A 14,315-nucleotide genomic window follows, 5' to 3' on the forward strand; every position below is an offset into this window, starting at 1 on the left:
TTTCCTCCATAGTGTTTTTCTTTCCCCTTCTTTCTTCTTTCTTTCTTTCTTTCTTTCTTTCTTCTTCGTCTTCTTCTTTTCCCTTGTGAATCAACTTTTCCGTTGATCTTATAACTTTTCCTTTACAAAGCCACGCATTATCTATCATGCATCTAACGCTTCAAGAGCATGAGCCGGAGTCTGATCCTTGGCACTTACGGCGCGGGAACGAATATCATATTACTTTCGATTATGTTCTGCATTCATTTGATAATCCTTCTTTTTTCCCTTCCGCTTTTAATATCTCTCCTCTTTTTATCCGCTTCCATTTGTCTTTCTCTTCCTCTTTGTCCTCTTCTTCCATTCTCCGCTTCCATCGTCTTTTTTTCAATTTCATTCTCTGTTACTTCTATCTTTAATTCCCCCGTCCGGCGTTGGCGATTATCTCGTTACCTTAATTCCACCCCTTTCCTTAGCATGCCACCTATTTTAGGCCTGGTGGGGTGAGCGTTTACTTCAAAACGAATTGTTCCCCTAGTCCTAATGTCATCATAATTCATAGTCACAGAACAATCTATCTTAATGTACATTTTGTGGCATACTCGAAGAATACCATCGTCAGGTCTCATCGTTCTTCTTGAGAGGCTTGCGCCCCTTCTAATACGGCTCGAAGCAATAAAATGCACAAAGCAGAGTCCAGCCGGTGTTGTTTCTTTCGACGTTGATATAGCGCTTTACCTTTTCTCAACATGCTCACTCGCTTTTTTATATCACTTCTCGTACGATGCCATGACTTGCACCCTCCCCCCCCTTTTTTTTTTCTGGTGGTCGGTTTATAGCTCCCACAGAAGAATGGACTCGGGAAGGGAACAAGACGGTTACGAATTAAATCAAACTAGGAGGACGAAAAAGAAAATGTGAATGAAAAATAAAATAAAAGATAAATCTAAGAAGACAAAAATAAATAAAAAGAAAGTCAAGCCGCCGTCTTATCCGCCTTTCTCTTCTTCGCCTTTGCCTTTTTCCGCCCGCTTCGATCCCGCTTCTTCAGGGCCTGCATGCCGCCCTTGCACACCTCTGCGTAGCGCGTGAAAAACGCATCCAGACTATCGGGCTCGACGACGGTAGAGAGCTTGGTTTTCTCGTTGCGCTGCGACTTTGATTTGCCGTCGCTCGCGCGGATCAGGATCGGTACGGGCGTCTCGAGCAGCTGGTGGTCACTGCTCGCGCTTGCGGCGGGAGAGGAAGAGGAAGATGAGGCGATTGAGGGGTGGGATACTGTGATGTGGTTTGGATTAGATTTGTTGGTTTGTTTAGTATTGATGGGGGGTTTTGGATATTTCGAGCGAGAGGAAATAACATGGTGGATGTAGGAGTGTAGACGTACGTCGCTTTTGCGTCAGATAGACTGATCCATGATCTTTTTGCCGCCGTGCGTCAAAGAGCTCGGCGAGTCGTATGAAGAACTGTGTGCGAAAAAGAAAATGACAGTGTTAGTTTGAATTGAGAAAGAAGAGAAGAGTGGATCAAAGTACATCGTCGTTGCTGAGATGGCCGCTTGCCATGTTTTTTTGATGGAGCTTTATTCGATTGATTCTGCTCCTCTCAGTACGTTATGTGTAAATGGTGTGGTTGGAAGTAAAGGTAAGCTGTACTCCGTAGTTTGGGGGGCTGTTGTAAGTTATTGAGATATCGAGTGCTGTTACAATTAGAACACGGTGAGTTACTGTCATAAGGACGAGTCGGCGGTGGGGAGGTACTGCGGAACAGCGATTGGTCCAAACACTTAGGCGGTGAAGCATTTAGCGCTGGGGTCCTTTAGTGGGCAATGACAGTAACTTTACCCTGCTGGCTGGTACAAAACTCCCCGAAACTTTTCAATTCTGCCATACTCCTAGTCACCCAAAATATTCCCCCACAAAACAATAATGCGCCGTCCGCTGCACAACACGACGAGGCTGCCGAAGCAGCTTCGCGACGAGCTTGGAGAGCAAGGTATGTGTTTTCAGATTGATTTTGAGCCTTCTGGTATTTTGGTGAAAAAGGCTAATGTTGTAATTGTAGACAGCGGTCGAGGCAAAGGCCGCCGTGGCGGAGCGCGAAATGACCCCGGCCAGCGAAAAGAGCGTCGCAAGGCGGAACGAGAACAGAAAAGGGCACAGCGGAGACCTCCTCGGAGTCAGGCCCCTCGGAGTCAGGCCCCGCGGGGGAGAGCCCAGGCGGCACCGGATTCAGAAGAGGACAATTTCGATCTGGATGAGGACAGCGTAGGCAAGCAAAGTCCGTCGCCACCGCCGCAGCCGTCTGCGAAGAAGAATAAGAAGAAGAGTGATGCGCCCGAGAAGAAACATGACCAGCCCAAGTCGATACTGAAGAAGCCTCAGAAGAGGCAAGACACGGAAAGTGAAGAGGAGGAAGACGATGAGAGCGAATTGAGCGAGGAAGAGGAGAATTCTACGTCCAAGCCAAAGCAAAAAGTGTCAAAGGCAGTGCAGGACCGGCTGGATCAGGAGGACGCGGAGATTGCGGCGCTGGAGAAGAAGCTGGGAATGAAGGGAAAGAGAAATCTACCGAAATCCTTTAATGAGGACGGATTGGGAGATCTGCTCGATGGTCTCGACGACTATGTTGAGGGCATGTCTGATAATAAGCGCAAGCGCTCTTCTGAGGATGATGAGTGGCTTGAGAGGAAACGGCGCAAGGCTACTGGGGTGCAGAAGCAGGAGGATGTGAGCGATGAGGACGACGAGGATGAAGACAGCGAGGGTTCCTTTGATGATGAGGATGATATGGAGCAGGATCTTCTTGACGAAGACGAGGATGACGACCTCGGGTCAGATCTGGACGAGGACGAGGACTTGGATGAAGATGAAGAAGCCGACGATGACGATGACGATGAAGCTGGCGACGGCGAGTTTGAAGGCTTCGACTCGGACGCGACGGACGAACCTCAGCCCAAAAAGGTCAAAGAGAATCCCTACCTTCCACCAGTTCCCGCCAGTGCTCCTGCACCACAGAAATACGTGCCCCCGTCTCTGCGAGGGCCGCCTTCGTCGGAACAGGAAGCGCTATTGAGGTTGCGTCGACAAGTTCAGGGTTCTCTCAATCGTCTATCAGAGGCGAATATCCTCACCATTGTCTCGGATATGGAGCGCCTGTATCGAGAAAACGCACGGCAGCATGTGACATCCACGCTCGTGGACCTGCTTCTGACGTTGATTTGTGACCGGAGTACTCTCATGGACACTTTTCTCATCTTACATGCCGGGTTCATTGCGGCCATATACAAGGTCATTGGCACAGACTTTGGTGCGCAAGTAGTGCAGAAGATTGTCGAAGAGTTTGACAGACTTTACAATTCCACATTGAGTGTTGAGACTGGCGGCAAGCAAGTCACCAATCTGATGTCGCTGCTTGCTGAGCTTTACAATTTCCAAGTCGTGGGCAGTAACCTTGTATTTGATTACATTCGTGGCTTTCTAGACGACATTTCCGAAATCAACACCGAGTTGCTGCTCCGACTCATTCGAAGTAAGTCATCTGTTTAAACTTTCTCTTCACCGTACATTCTCTAACGCAATGCAGTGTCTGGCTCGCAACTTCGACAGGATGATCCTCTCGCACTCAAGGATATTGTTATATCCCTTCAGAAGACCGTCGCACGAGTCGGCGAAGCCAATTTATCTGTTCGCACAAAGTTTATGATTGAAACTATCAATAATCTCAAGAACAACCGTATGAAGACTGGCGTCGCTGCCTCCGCGGTCACTGCCGAGCACACAGTCCGCATGAAGAAGACCCTGGGCTCGTTGAACAACCGGAATATCCGAGCAACTGAACCCATTCGTGTTGGGCTCAAGGATATCAGGGAGAGTGACAAGCGGGGTAAATGGTGGCTGGTCGGCGCAAGCTGGAGAAACGACGCCGAGGACGAGCCAAAAGAAAACAAAGCAACCACCACGGACAAGAGCAAGGATATCGATAACGAGATGATTGAAGCTGGTACTTCTGACCTCTTTACTCTTGCCAGAGAGCAGCGAATGAACACCGACATTCGGCGTGCCATTTTCATTGCCATCATGTCAGCGTCAGATTTTCAGGATGCGTCTACCCGCTTGATCAAGCTTCGGCTGAAGAAGGCGCAGGAATTGGAGATTCCGCGTGTGCTGATGCATTGTACTGGCGCCGAGCAGGTGTACAACCCCTACTATGCGCTCATTGCGCGAAAGCTCTGCGCGGACCGGAGGCTCAAAATGGCTTTCCAATTCGGCCTCTGGGGCTTGCTGAAGCGAATGGGCGAGAAGTGGGATGGCGACGACGATGACAATATGGGTGATGACGATGATGAGGAGGAGAAGTTGAGCATGCGGACTATTGTCAATCATGCCAAGTTCTTTGGCGGACTGATTGCGTCTGGGTCCTTGGGACTGAATGTGCTCAAGGTACGTTGCTCACAGTTGCACATGCATAATTGGAAATAGAATTTACTAACGCATTGACAATAGATTCTCGGGTTTGCCTATCTGCAACCAAAGACTCAAACTTTCCTGGAGCTTCTCATGATTACGATCATCCTTGAGTCGCAGAAGCGGTCTCAGACTAAACGGGATGAACAAGCTGTGCGCGGAGTGTTTAGTACAGCAAGTGGCCATCCTCAATTGGCTCGAGGCTTGCAGTATTTCCTTCGCAAGACTGTCAGCAAGACGGACATTGCTGGTGGAAAGGCCGAGCAGGAGACGGTCAAGTGGGGTTGTAAAATGGGAGGCGATATATTGAAAGCCATTGCTTTGGCCGAGGTGGCCGAGGAGTGATGGCCGGACATGACGTTTTTCATTCATTGTATATATAAGCACTGCAGATATACCTTTTTGGCAGGAGTCATGGGATGCATACTGGGAACTGGAGATCAAAAGTTTGGGAATGAAAGGTCATTCATATGTAGAGACTGAGTATTGCACCAATGAGATTGAATGTGATTTTGGTTGATATTGGCTGCGCTTATGGACGGGGAAGCGTAACCGAGGTGAAAAGTGATCGGGCGGACGAGAGAGACCAATAAGTGCAAATCCCAATGGGAAAGGCGGCTAAACCAATCGAACTCATCAAGTCCCTCGCACGGGCTTTAACGAGCCGGTGGAACAACCAGTAGAGACCTCATCAATCATACAGAAACTGTGAGACTGAGAGACATCTCCATTCCTTCATACCTTTCCTCCCGATTGTGCTTTTCTCTTTTCTCCTCCCCCCCACACCAGTCCGACCCTTGTCGGCTACCCAATCCTCCTTTCTAATAGCTTCTTTTCCTTTTTCTATTTTCTAGTTGTCCAGCATGTTTCGCAATTTGGTCCCTAGGACCACCTCCCGGTCCATCCTGAGACCCGCTACGGGTGCTACGGCCACTTCCTTTGCTCCCTCAAGCTTCGTTCTTATCAACCGATCAAGAAGAGGCTACGCCACTTCCTCCGGTACGTTGATTTGCAATTGGAAAAGAAGCTATCATTGGAGCTGTCGAAAGCTAATTGAGTTGGTGCCTTTATAGAGGAGAAGGACCTTGTCATTGTCGGTGGTGGTGTCGCCGGATATGTCGCGGCTATCAAAGCCGGCCAGGCCGGTCTCAAGGTGTGTTGAGCCGCGCAACCCTTCAGTGGGAACGTCGACGTGGGAAATAAAATGGGAGTTACAATTGTTCTGACCATGGGCCTGCTTTTGGCTGTATCGCAAATAGGTCGCATGTATAGAGAAGCGTGGTGCTCTTGGTGGCACCTGTCTTAACGTCGGCTGCATTCCCTCAAAATCGCTCCTCAACAACTCGCATCTTTACCACCAGGTCTTGCACGACACCAAGCACCGCGGTATCGAGGTTGGCGATGTCAAGCTCAACCTTGCGCAGATGATGAAGGCCAAGGAAACCTCGGTCAGCGGTCTGACCAAGGGTATCGAGTTCCTCTTCAAGAAGAACGGCGTCGAGTACGTCAAGGGTACTGGCTCTTTTGTCAACGAGAATGAGGTCAAGGTCAACCTCATCGAAGGCGGCGAGCAGACTCTCCGCGGCAAGAACTTCATCATCGCCACCGGTTCCGAGTCTACGCCCTTCCCCGGCCTCGAGATTGACGAGAAGAAGGTCATCACTAGCACTGGCGCCATTGCCCTGACTGAGGTCCCCAAGAAGCTGCTCGTCATTGGTGGTGGTATCATTGGTCTTGAGATGGTAAGATTACCCCGTACGGTTAGATTGGAGCGCAAAATTGCTCCTTCACCCAAAAATCGGGAAATACAGAGAGAACTTTGGAAAAGGCTGACACAAGTACGACGAATTTCAGGCTTCCGTTTGGTCCCGCCTCGGCTCCGAAGTCACCATCGTCGAGTTCCTCGGTCAGATTGGTGGTCCCGGTATGGACGCGGAGGTTTCCAAGCAGGCGCAGAAGATTTTGGGCAAGCAGGGTATCAAATTCAAGCTTAACACCAAGGTCACCAAGGGTGACGCCAGCGGCGAGGGCGTCAAGCTCGACGTTGAGGCTGCCAAGGGTGGCAAGGCCGAGACTGTATGTTCAAACGTCCAACAATCATTTCTCTTTTTTCCCGTTTCAAAAATTAATACGCAATGCAGCTTGATGCCGACGTTGTCCTCGTCTCCATTGGTCGTCGCCCTTACACCGAGGGTCTCGGTCTCGAGAACATTGGTGTCGAGGTTGACGAGCGCGGCCGTCTTGTCATCGACGACCAGTACCGCACCAAGCACCCCCACATTCGCGTGATTGGCGACTGCACGTTTGGTCCCATGCTTGCGCACAAGGCCGAGGAGGAGGCCGTTGCAGCCATCGACTACCTCACCAACAGCTACGGTCACGTCAACTACGGCGCCATCCCCTCGGTCATGTACACTCACCCCGAGGTCGCGTGGGTCGGCCAGAGCGAGGCCGAAGTCAAGGCTGCCGGCATCAAGTACCGTGTCGGCAACTTCCCCTTTGCCGCCAACTCCCGTGCCAAGACCAACCTCGACACTGAGGGTTTCGTCAAGTTCATCGCCGACGAGGAGACGGACCGCATCCTCGGTGTCCACATCATTGGCCCCAACGCCGGCGAAATGATTGCCGAGGCTACCCTGGCCATCGAGTACGGCGCCTCCTCTGAGGACATTGCCCGCACTTCGCACGCTCACCCTACTCTTGCCGAGGCCTTTAAGGAGGCTGCCATGGCCACCTACGCCAAGGCTATCCACTACTAAGCTTTTTCGGTGATCTGATGGTCGTACGGTTTGGTGGTCTGTCGGAAGGGTAGAATGAGAGTGTAGTAGAAGAGTCGGAGGAAGAATCGGAGAAAGAAAGGGGGACAACCCCCATGTGATGGCCCTTTTATGTATAACAAGTTTTTAGTCTAAACTTACAAGACGAAGACTTGGCAGAGTCCTGAAAGAGAGAAAGAGATTTATTTTGTGAATAGTCGTTAATTGTATACTATTGAGCACCCACTTTATGGACTTCACGTTCGTGTATCTCCGCAGTGATATTCATATATTTACATGAATGATGGTTGCATACCCATCTTGTTCACGCCATGGCTTTTTTTCTACATTCCCCTTTCTTTTTCACTCTCTTCTTCCCCATTATTGGATAGATAGACGTTCTCAGTCTGCTGCACTGGAAACGAACCCGCTGACCTTTGCTCTGCCGCGTGATGTGACTATTATTGATTATTGATTACTTGTATGAGGTGTATACCTGCTTTGCTTTGTTTTTTATTTTATCCTTTTCTTTTCTTTTTACTTGTTGTCATTCTATCAGATTTTGTTCTCAACTGGATTAGATAAAAATGTGACCCTCTTTGCGGTTTATATAAAACGCTCTCCAACAAGCATCAAGCATTAAATATCCCCTTCAAGCTCAGTATCACTACCAGCATCAACGCCAACATCAACATCAACTTCGCTCTTCAAAATGACAATACCGTACGGATCCCGATCCCGCTCGGACACATGCACCTCGACAGACTCGTCTTCTAAAATGCTGCGTAGGGCGGCAGCGGATACAGCGCTTCCGTCAGTAGCGCCTTGGGATTTGCCGGATGCAGGTGGTCCAGACGCAGAGGAAGTGACGAATGGGTCGTGGAAGTTTGACGAAGACGTTGCTTTGCGCGAGATTTGAGGACGTGTGGATGACGACTGCGGACGTGCGGATGACGGGGGAGGAAAGTCGATGCGGAGTTTTTCGAGTTCGCCGGAGCGGATGCGTTGCCATTCGTCCTTGAGTGTGGTGGATAGCTGGTCGCGCAGGACGGAGTGTAGGAAGCCGCGTTCCGTGTTGGAGTGGAAGACTTAATCGTTGTTAGAAATGGAGAGAAGTAAATGGAGTGGACTAGGAGGGAAGAGAGGGAAGGGAGATTTGTTTGGGGGGAATGAGGGGAGAAAAGAAAGAGAAAGGGAGAATGAGGGCAAGTAAATGATAGTGGATAGGCTTACGCGTGATGATGCATTGGCCGCGCTCGATTGCGGCGAGGGCTTCATGGTGAGATAGCTCGCCGGTGAAGAAGAGATCGACGTCGAGATTGCGGAAGAGGGAGCCGCCTATGCGTTCAGAAGAGATGGTTAGTGGGCGTTATGGCAGAGGAATGATGTAATATAGCTGGGAATAGAGAGAACATGAATCATGTGAAATTAACGATAAATGGCATGTTTTAAGGACAAGAAAAGGCAAAAATAAGACGAAAGGAAAGGAAAAAACAGGTTACGTACCTGATCCGGCGCAGATACCGACAGAAGAAATCTCAATTTCGTCAATCGTCTTGCCTTGTGGAATGGCAATGGGGACTAGCAGATGTGACTGTCAGTGATCCAATGCATGTGTGCATTTTGTGTATTTGGAAACTTACAGGCCTTGGGATTGCCCAAGCCGCGAGCGACTCGCTCGATAAGAGTGTTTAGGGCGTGAGGCTTGGAAAACCGAATGATTCGACCCATGCCAGCCTCTTCGAAGCCTATAATAGAGTCAAGGTCAGTACTCTGCCTGCACATTGAAGGAACATTATTTTAGTTGGAGCAGATTTGGGAACAAAAGGGAAAATACCATCGACACCATCTACACGTTGAATCACAGCCCTTTCGTGATCAGATGTTGCACTGAAGTCTCAATGATTAGCTAGGGCAAGGAACAGACTGATTAATCACTAAGACTTACGGCTCCAAAATTGCCTTCTCTTGTGGCGGTTCAGGATATGTCGGGTCAGAATACTTGGGGATTGGCTGCACGGAGAGCTGTCCCTCATCCGTGTCGGCTTGCTCCTCGGGTGTTCGCGGCGTAGACACTTGGTCTGCAGTCTTTTCATTCTGATCTGGCACATCAGATTCAGAGACACTCTCTGCGATCTCGTCCTCGTCTGGGGTTTCTTCTTCGCCAATCAATTGTCCTGTGACAATGTCGGCGAGCCAGTCGTTTACGCCGCCTGGTGCTGCGTCTACAGCAGTATGCGGGCTGTAGACCTGGATAAAGTGTTAGACAAAAGATCTATCGTACTTTTCGAGTGCTTGATATGTTACATACACTGATGCCTGCTTGAGCCAGTCGCAGAAGCGTTTGTTGCTGAGAGTCTGCAAAAGTCAAAGATTTCAATCCTCTGAAAATAATCGGATCTAAAGTGAATTTGTTAGTTGGAGATATATAATATATATAACGAATTGATAAGACAACGTACGATATGCAATAATAATAGAGTCCTTTCTTTCAATTGCCTCGTCGGCGACGGCGCGTGTGAGGTCGACCGTCAGCAGAACCGAATTGGCTTGTTTCCTCGCAGGGTCGAATGGAGCCTCGAGTAATACTGCGTTACAATAAAATTCTCAGCAAAAAAATTTTGTTTATTTCTTTTTATTCGAATAGCTTCGATTGTTTTTGTTCATTTTCTGTTGGTCCACATGTTACGAGACTTGATGCTACTTACATCCAGTGTTGTCCCAGCTTCGATCAGCCAAAGCCTCGGGATATCTGGTCATTCAAAATCAGTGACTATTTTCCTCTCGTGATCTTAGATAGTTGTACTTACAATTTTCTCATGGAATTGACCACGGCCCGGGTAAAAGGCGATGCAACTGCTGGCGAGGACATGGTGCCAAATGCGCGACGCAGCGGAGCAGCAAGAAACATGAAACAAAGCAGTCAAGTTAGTATCGTTTGTCTGCACGTCAAAGAATTGCCCATATGCACGCAACGTGGGAAACGAGGGCGGAGAGCAAATCAATTCAATGAATCAACAAAAATGATCGAATCAGAATCGGCAGAATTAAGGTTGGTTGGCACAAGCAACAGAGCGAGCGAGGCACTAAATCCTCAAGAGGATAAACGAGGAACAAGGCGTACTCGTAGCGGGAACAGCAATGATGACGCCAGCGATAAGGGAACGAATAGAACAATATCTCGGAGAGAAACAAGTCAAGCAATTTGCGCCAATAGTGAAAAGAAGAGAGAATTGGAATTGCAGGGCATGATGCTCGTGCAAGTAAAAGGAGACAAGAAAAACAGGGTTTGGGACATACTGAAGAAAGAGGCGCCATATCAGGGCAAAGTATAACTGAGCAAGGATCACAGGGAAAAGGGCGAGATACCAGGCACCCCGTCTGACCGTCACCGTCACCGTCGAGAGAGCCATTTCTTCACTTGTTCGTCACACGTCGAGGTCAATCGACTCATTGCTCTCAAGATGAGGAAAGAAAGAGAAAGTTGAGATCAATTCGAGAGAATCTTTTAATACATTTCTATGTGGAGAAAGGATAATCGGAATCCGGACCAAGATTAGAGCTGCTAATCTATTTCGTCCAGTTACGAGCTATGAGGGAGGGGGGGGGACGTTTCTCTCTACGACTCTGGTTGATCTGATAACGTCTTGCCTTTCAACATGCGATTCTTTTGCATTCCGATGCAGTTTGGCTAGTTTGGATTGGCTAACTTGTCAAGAGCGGCATGTCCTGAGGGTCGATGATTTCTTTACGCATCATGATCGTCTTCCTTCATTTGCATCAATATGCCCTCTAAGAAGAATATCAGGTTAGACCTTTTCGTTATGGCTCAGCTTTACGGTATAGTCTTGTCTTGCTGGTTCTCTGTTTGCGGCTGCCTGTCTGTCCGCGGAGGTTGGGGGACGAGGGATTCCCCTTGTCAGTAGAGATTACATAATCAGATCTTGCATCATCCACAGGGAATTTGCCGGAAATTCAAAATCTAGGATCTGATAAGAGAAACGTTAACTCTGTATGAGCTCTGCGAAACCCCATTGCCCTCATACTTGACTCCTACTCGATACAAGAGCAGGAAAAATACGGGACTTCAATTATATTAAACGCGTACGAGCCAATTTCAAATCAAGAAAAAATGAGCGCCTCTTCCGGTGTCACCGCGGACACGCTGAAACAGAAGCTGGCCCAAGAGCTCGAGGCTACTCATGTCCAGGTTGACGATCTGTCTGGTATGCTGCCTTCTGTAAAGAAAATCTAAAAGTATGAGATCAGGTAAAACTTACATTATTTTCTCAAGGCGGCTGCGGCCAAATGTTTGACGCCGTCATCGTCTCTCCCAAATTCGCCGGTCAGCGTCTCCTCGGCCGCAACCGGACCGTCAACGGGGTTCTAAAGGCAGAGATTGCCGCGATCCACGCGTGGTCGGCCAAATGTTTCACTCCAGAAGAGTGGGAAGCGAAGAAGACCGCTTAAACTGCATTCCTCCCGCGCTCTCACAGCAGAGGAGTGCTCCAAAGCGACCATGAGACAGACGAGTGCAACGGAAAAGTGTCAAGATTGGCAGCATTATTAAGCATGGTGTTAACGGCGTTGAATGCATTTATTCCATAGATGGGGCATATCCCTCGTATAGGACCGATTATTTCATGGTCCATACATGAATTATCATTACATGACACTGTATATACGTTATATCGGAACTCTATGCCGGAAATACAAGGAAATATTCCATGTCTAGTCGATTTGCGCCCAAAGGTGAAACCCGTTCACTCAGCTAAGCAGCACTCGTATCTCCGCACTTGTTCTTGGGAAGAAGCTTCTGAGAGGGCCAATCTCTCCATCCTCGTCAGATTCCTTGTCTGCTCTCAGCTCATCGCTAGCGAGGATCCGGGCCTCAAGGAGCTCGAAATCGGAGCAGAATCGATCGGCAGCTTCTTCGGTAATGGACTGAACCATTCGCGAGTTTTGCAAGCGTTTGATATTCTCCGACGCATCCATGAGGGCCGAAGGCAAAAAGTCGTCCAACGTCTGACTGGCAGCTTGCAGCTTGGGGGGCTGAAATGGCTCCAGCGAAGGAATAGCAGAAATGTCGTCCTTTGCGTCGGAGAGTGCGAGAATGGCTCGAAGAAGAGGGCCAAGTCCGGACATGTGGATAAAATAGCCGTGCAGATACTCCTTCAACCTTGACGCATGTTCCTGTATTGTCTTTTCTAATGCGATAATCTTTTCCTCGGTGAAGGTAAACGAAGATAGAGTGTCCCTGGCTGCGAGCATGCAGTTGACGATGAAGATGCTGTTCTGAGGCTCATCCAAGGTCTTTGCCAGACCTTCGCTGCTGTCCAAGTAAGGTTCAAGGACATCCAACAGGATTGGCTCAAAACTTGCTTCGCGGCTCTCAGTTGGCGTGAGGGATGTGTCATAGCTCTTCATCAAGGCGGACAAGTCGTTGAGGACGCCACGCAGCGACTCTGGAACGGCAAGGTCTATTGGTGCTTGAACCAAATCGCCCTGCACGGCCGTGATGTGGTCACGCATTGTTGACCGGAATTTGTCCATGGCTGTTTTTGATAACCCCTCCAACACTTCAAGTACGGGGCTTTCCGGGCTGAGAAGCCGTGAAAAGGTAGCAACGTAGAAGCCTACAAGGTTATAGATCTTGTATGCCAAGATAGATTCCTCGTGGCTCTGGATTACTTGCTCCGTCCTCTGTTTGAGCAGCCTCGCGACACCTGCCAGACCACGGCTGACGAGCTGATTGAGAGCCTTCACTCCATCAAACACCTCGGTTTCTCCATCACTTCTCAGCGCCCACGGTTCGCTATTGATTCCGGCTTGGATACCCCGCGCAATCTGCTCCCCCTCGGCGATAAATAACACTTCCAATGCTTCACGCTCCGAAACTGCGGCAGAGTGCGTCCATGCCAGCATGTCACCCACATAACGGAGCGGGTCGTGCGCGTATAGTTCAATCGGCTTGACCGATGATTGCTTTCCTCCCTCGGAGGCAATGCCTGTCAAGGCAGTATAAAATGAATCAGATAGAACATACTCGCGTGACTCCGCAAAAAGATCGAGACAGGTTTGGAACAGTGCTGGCTTTTCCGCCAGGACACGCAAAGCCCGCCGAATGGATGAACTGAGCTGAGGATTCTCCAAATTCAAGGTCTTGAACTGCCGCTCAATCCATCGGTATAGTTTTTGATAGGCACTGTTTACTGCCTTTGAGCATTGCTCGAGCAATTCAAGACCCAGGCGCTGATTTTCTGTGCCGAGGAGCACCTGACAATCCGCGTGTATCCTCTTCGCTCGGCCAAGGGTGTCGAAAAAGCGTTCATCTACCGGTTCTGCAGTAGAGGTGAGGCTAAGCATATCCTGTTCGGAGAGAATGAAATGCGTGTTGAATGCATCAAGAAGCTTCTGTTTTACTTCTTCTTGTCGCTTTTGTTCCATGACCGTTGCAGCTTCTTCTAGTACAGGCCCCGTCTCCTGGCGCGCAGCGGAAATGTGTTTGCGCATGTCATTGCAACAATTGTTCAGACTTTCAATGGTAGACCCGATACGCTTGAGTTGCTAGGTATAAAAGTAAATAATTGAATGGGTTTAATAGTTCATAAAAGATTTGGGCCTACCTCGGCCACCTTTCCAAACTCTTTAATGATTTCGCCGTTGCAATCAATCACTTCTCGCTGCACATCCAGTCTTAATCTCCGTCGTGTCTCGGGAGTATTTTCGAATTTCTTTGCGTCAAGAACCTCGAGCGCATCACGAATGTCGAGATCAGAATATGAAGCTGACAGCACAGCTGTTACTCTATTCGCGAGAGCGTTGGAGGGTCGAGATACAGCTCCTGTCGGAGTTGCCGGGGAGCCGGGCGACACTGAATAAGGACCTGGTGACAGCCCATCATCGAGGCGGTCCAGTGGAAGAGATTCCCTCCTTTCTGAGAAATACCCAGTTGTCATCTCTCAGCAAAATGGTTGAATTGGGTTGCTGTTAGCCTGTATGGAGATTTGCGGGCCAGCAAAGACCCTGGAGCTTTTGGAACGACGTAGCGTAGCGGATGTTGCCGGTACAAGCGAGTTGGCCCAAGCTGAAGCTTTACCCGGGAGGTCAAGCT

At 49.2% G+C, this 14,315-nt stretch overlaps 6 protein-coding genes across 6 annotated transcripts; 2 read left to right on the top strand and 4 right to left on the bottom strand.

Annotated features, from left to right (window-relative positions):
* Nucleotides 1–629: 629 nt before the first annotated feature.
* On the bottom strand, nucleotides 630–1,679 carry L228DRAFT_283988 (signal recognition particle, SRP9/SRP14 subunit). The gene is made up of 3 exons (XM_018336171.1): nucleotides 1,515–1,679; nucleotides 1,367–1,445; nucleotides 630–1,257 (listed from the first exon to the last, which is right to left on the bottom strand). The coding sequence occupies exons 1-3, from the start codon at nucleotides 1,542–1,544 to the stop codon at nucleotides 956–958; spliced, it is 411 nt and encodes a 136-aa protein (XP_018187420.1). The 5' UTR covers nucleotides 1,545–1,679; the 3' UTR covers nucleotides 630–955.
* A 202-nt stretch (nucleotides 1,680–1,881) lies between these two features.
* On the top strand, nucleotides 1,882–7,658 carry L228DRAFT_231430 (dihydrolipoyl dehydrogenase). The gene is made up of 10 exons (XM_018330568.1): nucleotides 1,882–1,974; nucleotides 2,044–3,510; nucleotides 3,565–4,421; nucleotides 4,485–4,786; nucleotides 5,126–5,200; nucleotides 5,308–5,444; nucleotides 5,519–5,598; nucleotides 5,705–6,187; nucleotides 6,300–6,521; nucleotides 6,587–7,658. Exons 1-10 carry the CDS (start codon nucleotides 1,908–1,910, stop codon nucleotides 7,202–7,204), a joined length of 4,308 nt encoding a protein of 1,435 aa, XP_018187421.1. The 5' UTR covers nucleotides 1,882–1,907; the 3' UTR covers nucleotides 7,205–7,658.
* Nucleotides 7,659–7,730: 72 nt separating this feature from the next.
* On the bottom strand, nucleotides 7,731–10,118 carry L228DRAFT_248626 (NIF3-domain-containing protein). The gene is made up of 10 exons (XM_018332899.1): nucleotides 10,012–10,118; nucleotides 9,910–9,953; nucleotides 9,664–9,789; nucleotides 9,513–9,601; nucleotides 9,150–9,451; nucleotides 9,039–9,091; nucleotides 8,845–8,949; nucleotides 8,708–8,782; nucleotides 8,435–8,539; nucleotides 7,731–8,289 (listed from the first exon to the last, which is right to left on the bottom strand). The coding sequence occupies exons 1-10, from the start codon at nucleotides 10,071–10,073 to the stop codon at nucleotides 7,841–7,843; spliced, it is 1,410 nt and encodes a 469-aa protein (XP_018187422.1). The 5' UTR covers nucleotides 10,074–10,118; the 3' UTR covers nucleotides 7,731–7,840.
* Nucleotides 10,119–10,255: 137 nt separating this feature from the next.
* L228DRAFT_161960 (hypothetical protein) lies at nucleotides 10,256–10,800 on the bottom strand. Its single transcript, XM_018329399.1, has one exon. It carries the CDS (start codon nucleotides 10,612–10,614, stop codon nucleotides 10,288–10,290), a length of 327 nt encoding a protein of 108 aa, XP_018187423.1. The 5' UTR covers nucleotides 10,615–10,800; the 3' UTR covers nucleotides 10,256–10,287.
* A 422-nt stretch (nucleotides 10,801–11,222) lies between these two features.
* On the top strand, nucleotides 11,223–11,919 carry L228DRAFT_283992 (bola-like protein). The gene is made up of 2 exons (XM_018336172.1): nucleotides 11,223–11,427; nucleotides 11,496–11,919. The coding sequence occupies exons 1-2, from the start codon at nucleotides 11,334–11,336 to the stop codon at nucleotides 11,669–11,671; spliced, it is 270 nt and encodes an 89-aa protein (XP_018187424.1). The 5' UTR covers nucleotides 11,223–11,333; the 3' UTR covers nucleotides 11,672–11,919.
* Nucleotides 11,782–14,191, bottom strand: L228DRAFT_221911 (oligomeric complex COG6). The gene is made up of 2 exons (XM_018330286.1): nucleotides 13,828–14,191; nucleotides 11,782–13,768 (listed from the first exon to the last, which is right to left on the bottom strand). The coding sequence occupies exons 1-2, from the start codon at nucleotides 14,158–14,160 to the stop codon at nucleotides 11,969–11,971; spliced, it is 2,133 nt and encodes a 710-aa protein (XP_018187425.1). The 5' UTR covers nucleotides 14,161–14,191; the 3' UTR covers nucleotides 11,782–11,968.
* Between the last annotated feature and the right edge of the window lie 124 nt (nucleotides 14,192–14,315).

This window comes from Xylona heveae, assembly GCF_001619985.1.
Source record: "Xylona heveae TC161 unplaced genomic scaffold L228scaffold_7, whole genome shotgun sequence".
Classification (NCBI taxonomy): Eukaryota; Fungi; Ascomycota; class Xylonomycetes; order Xylonales; family Xylonaceae; genus Xylona; species Xylona heveae.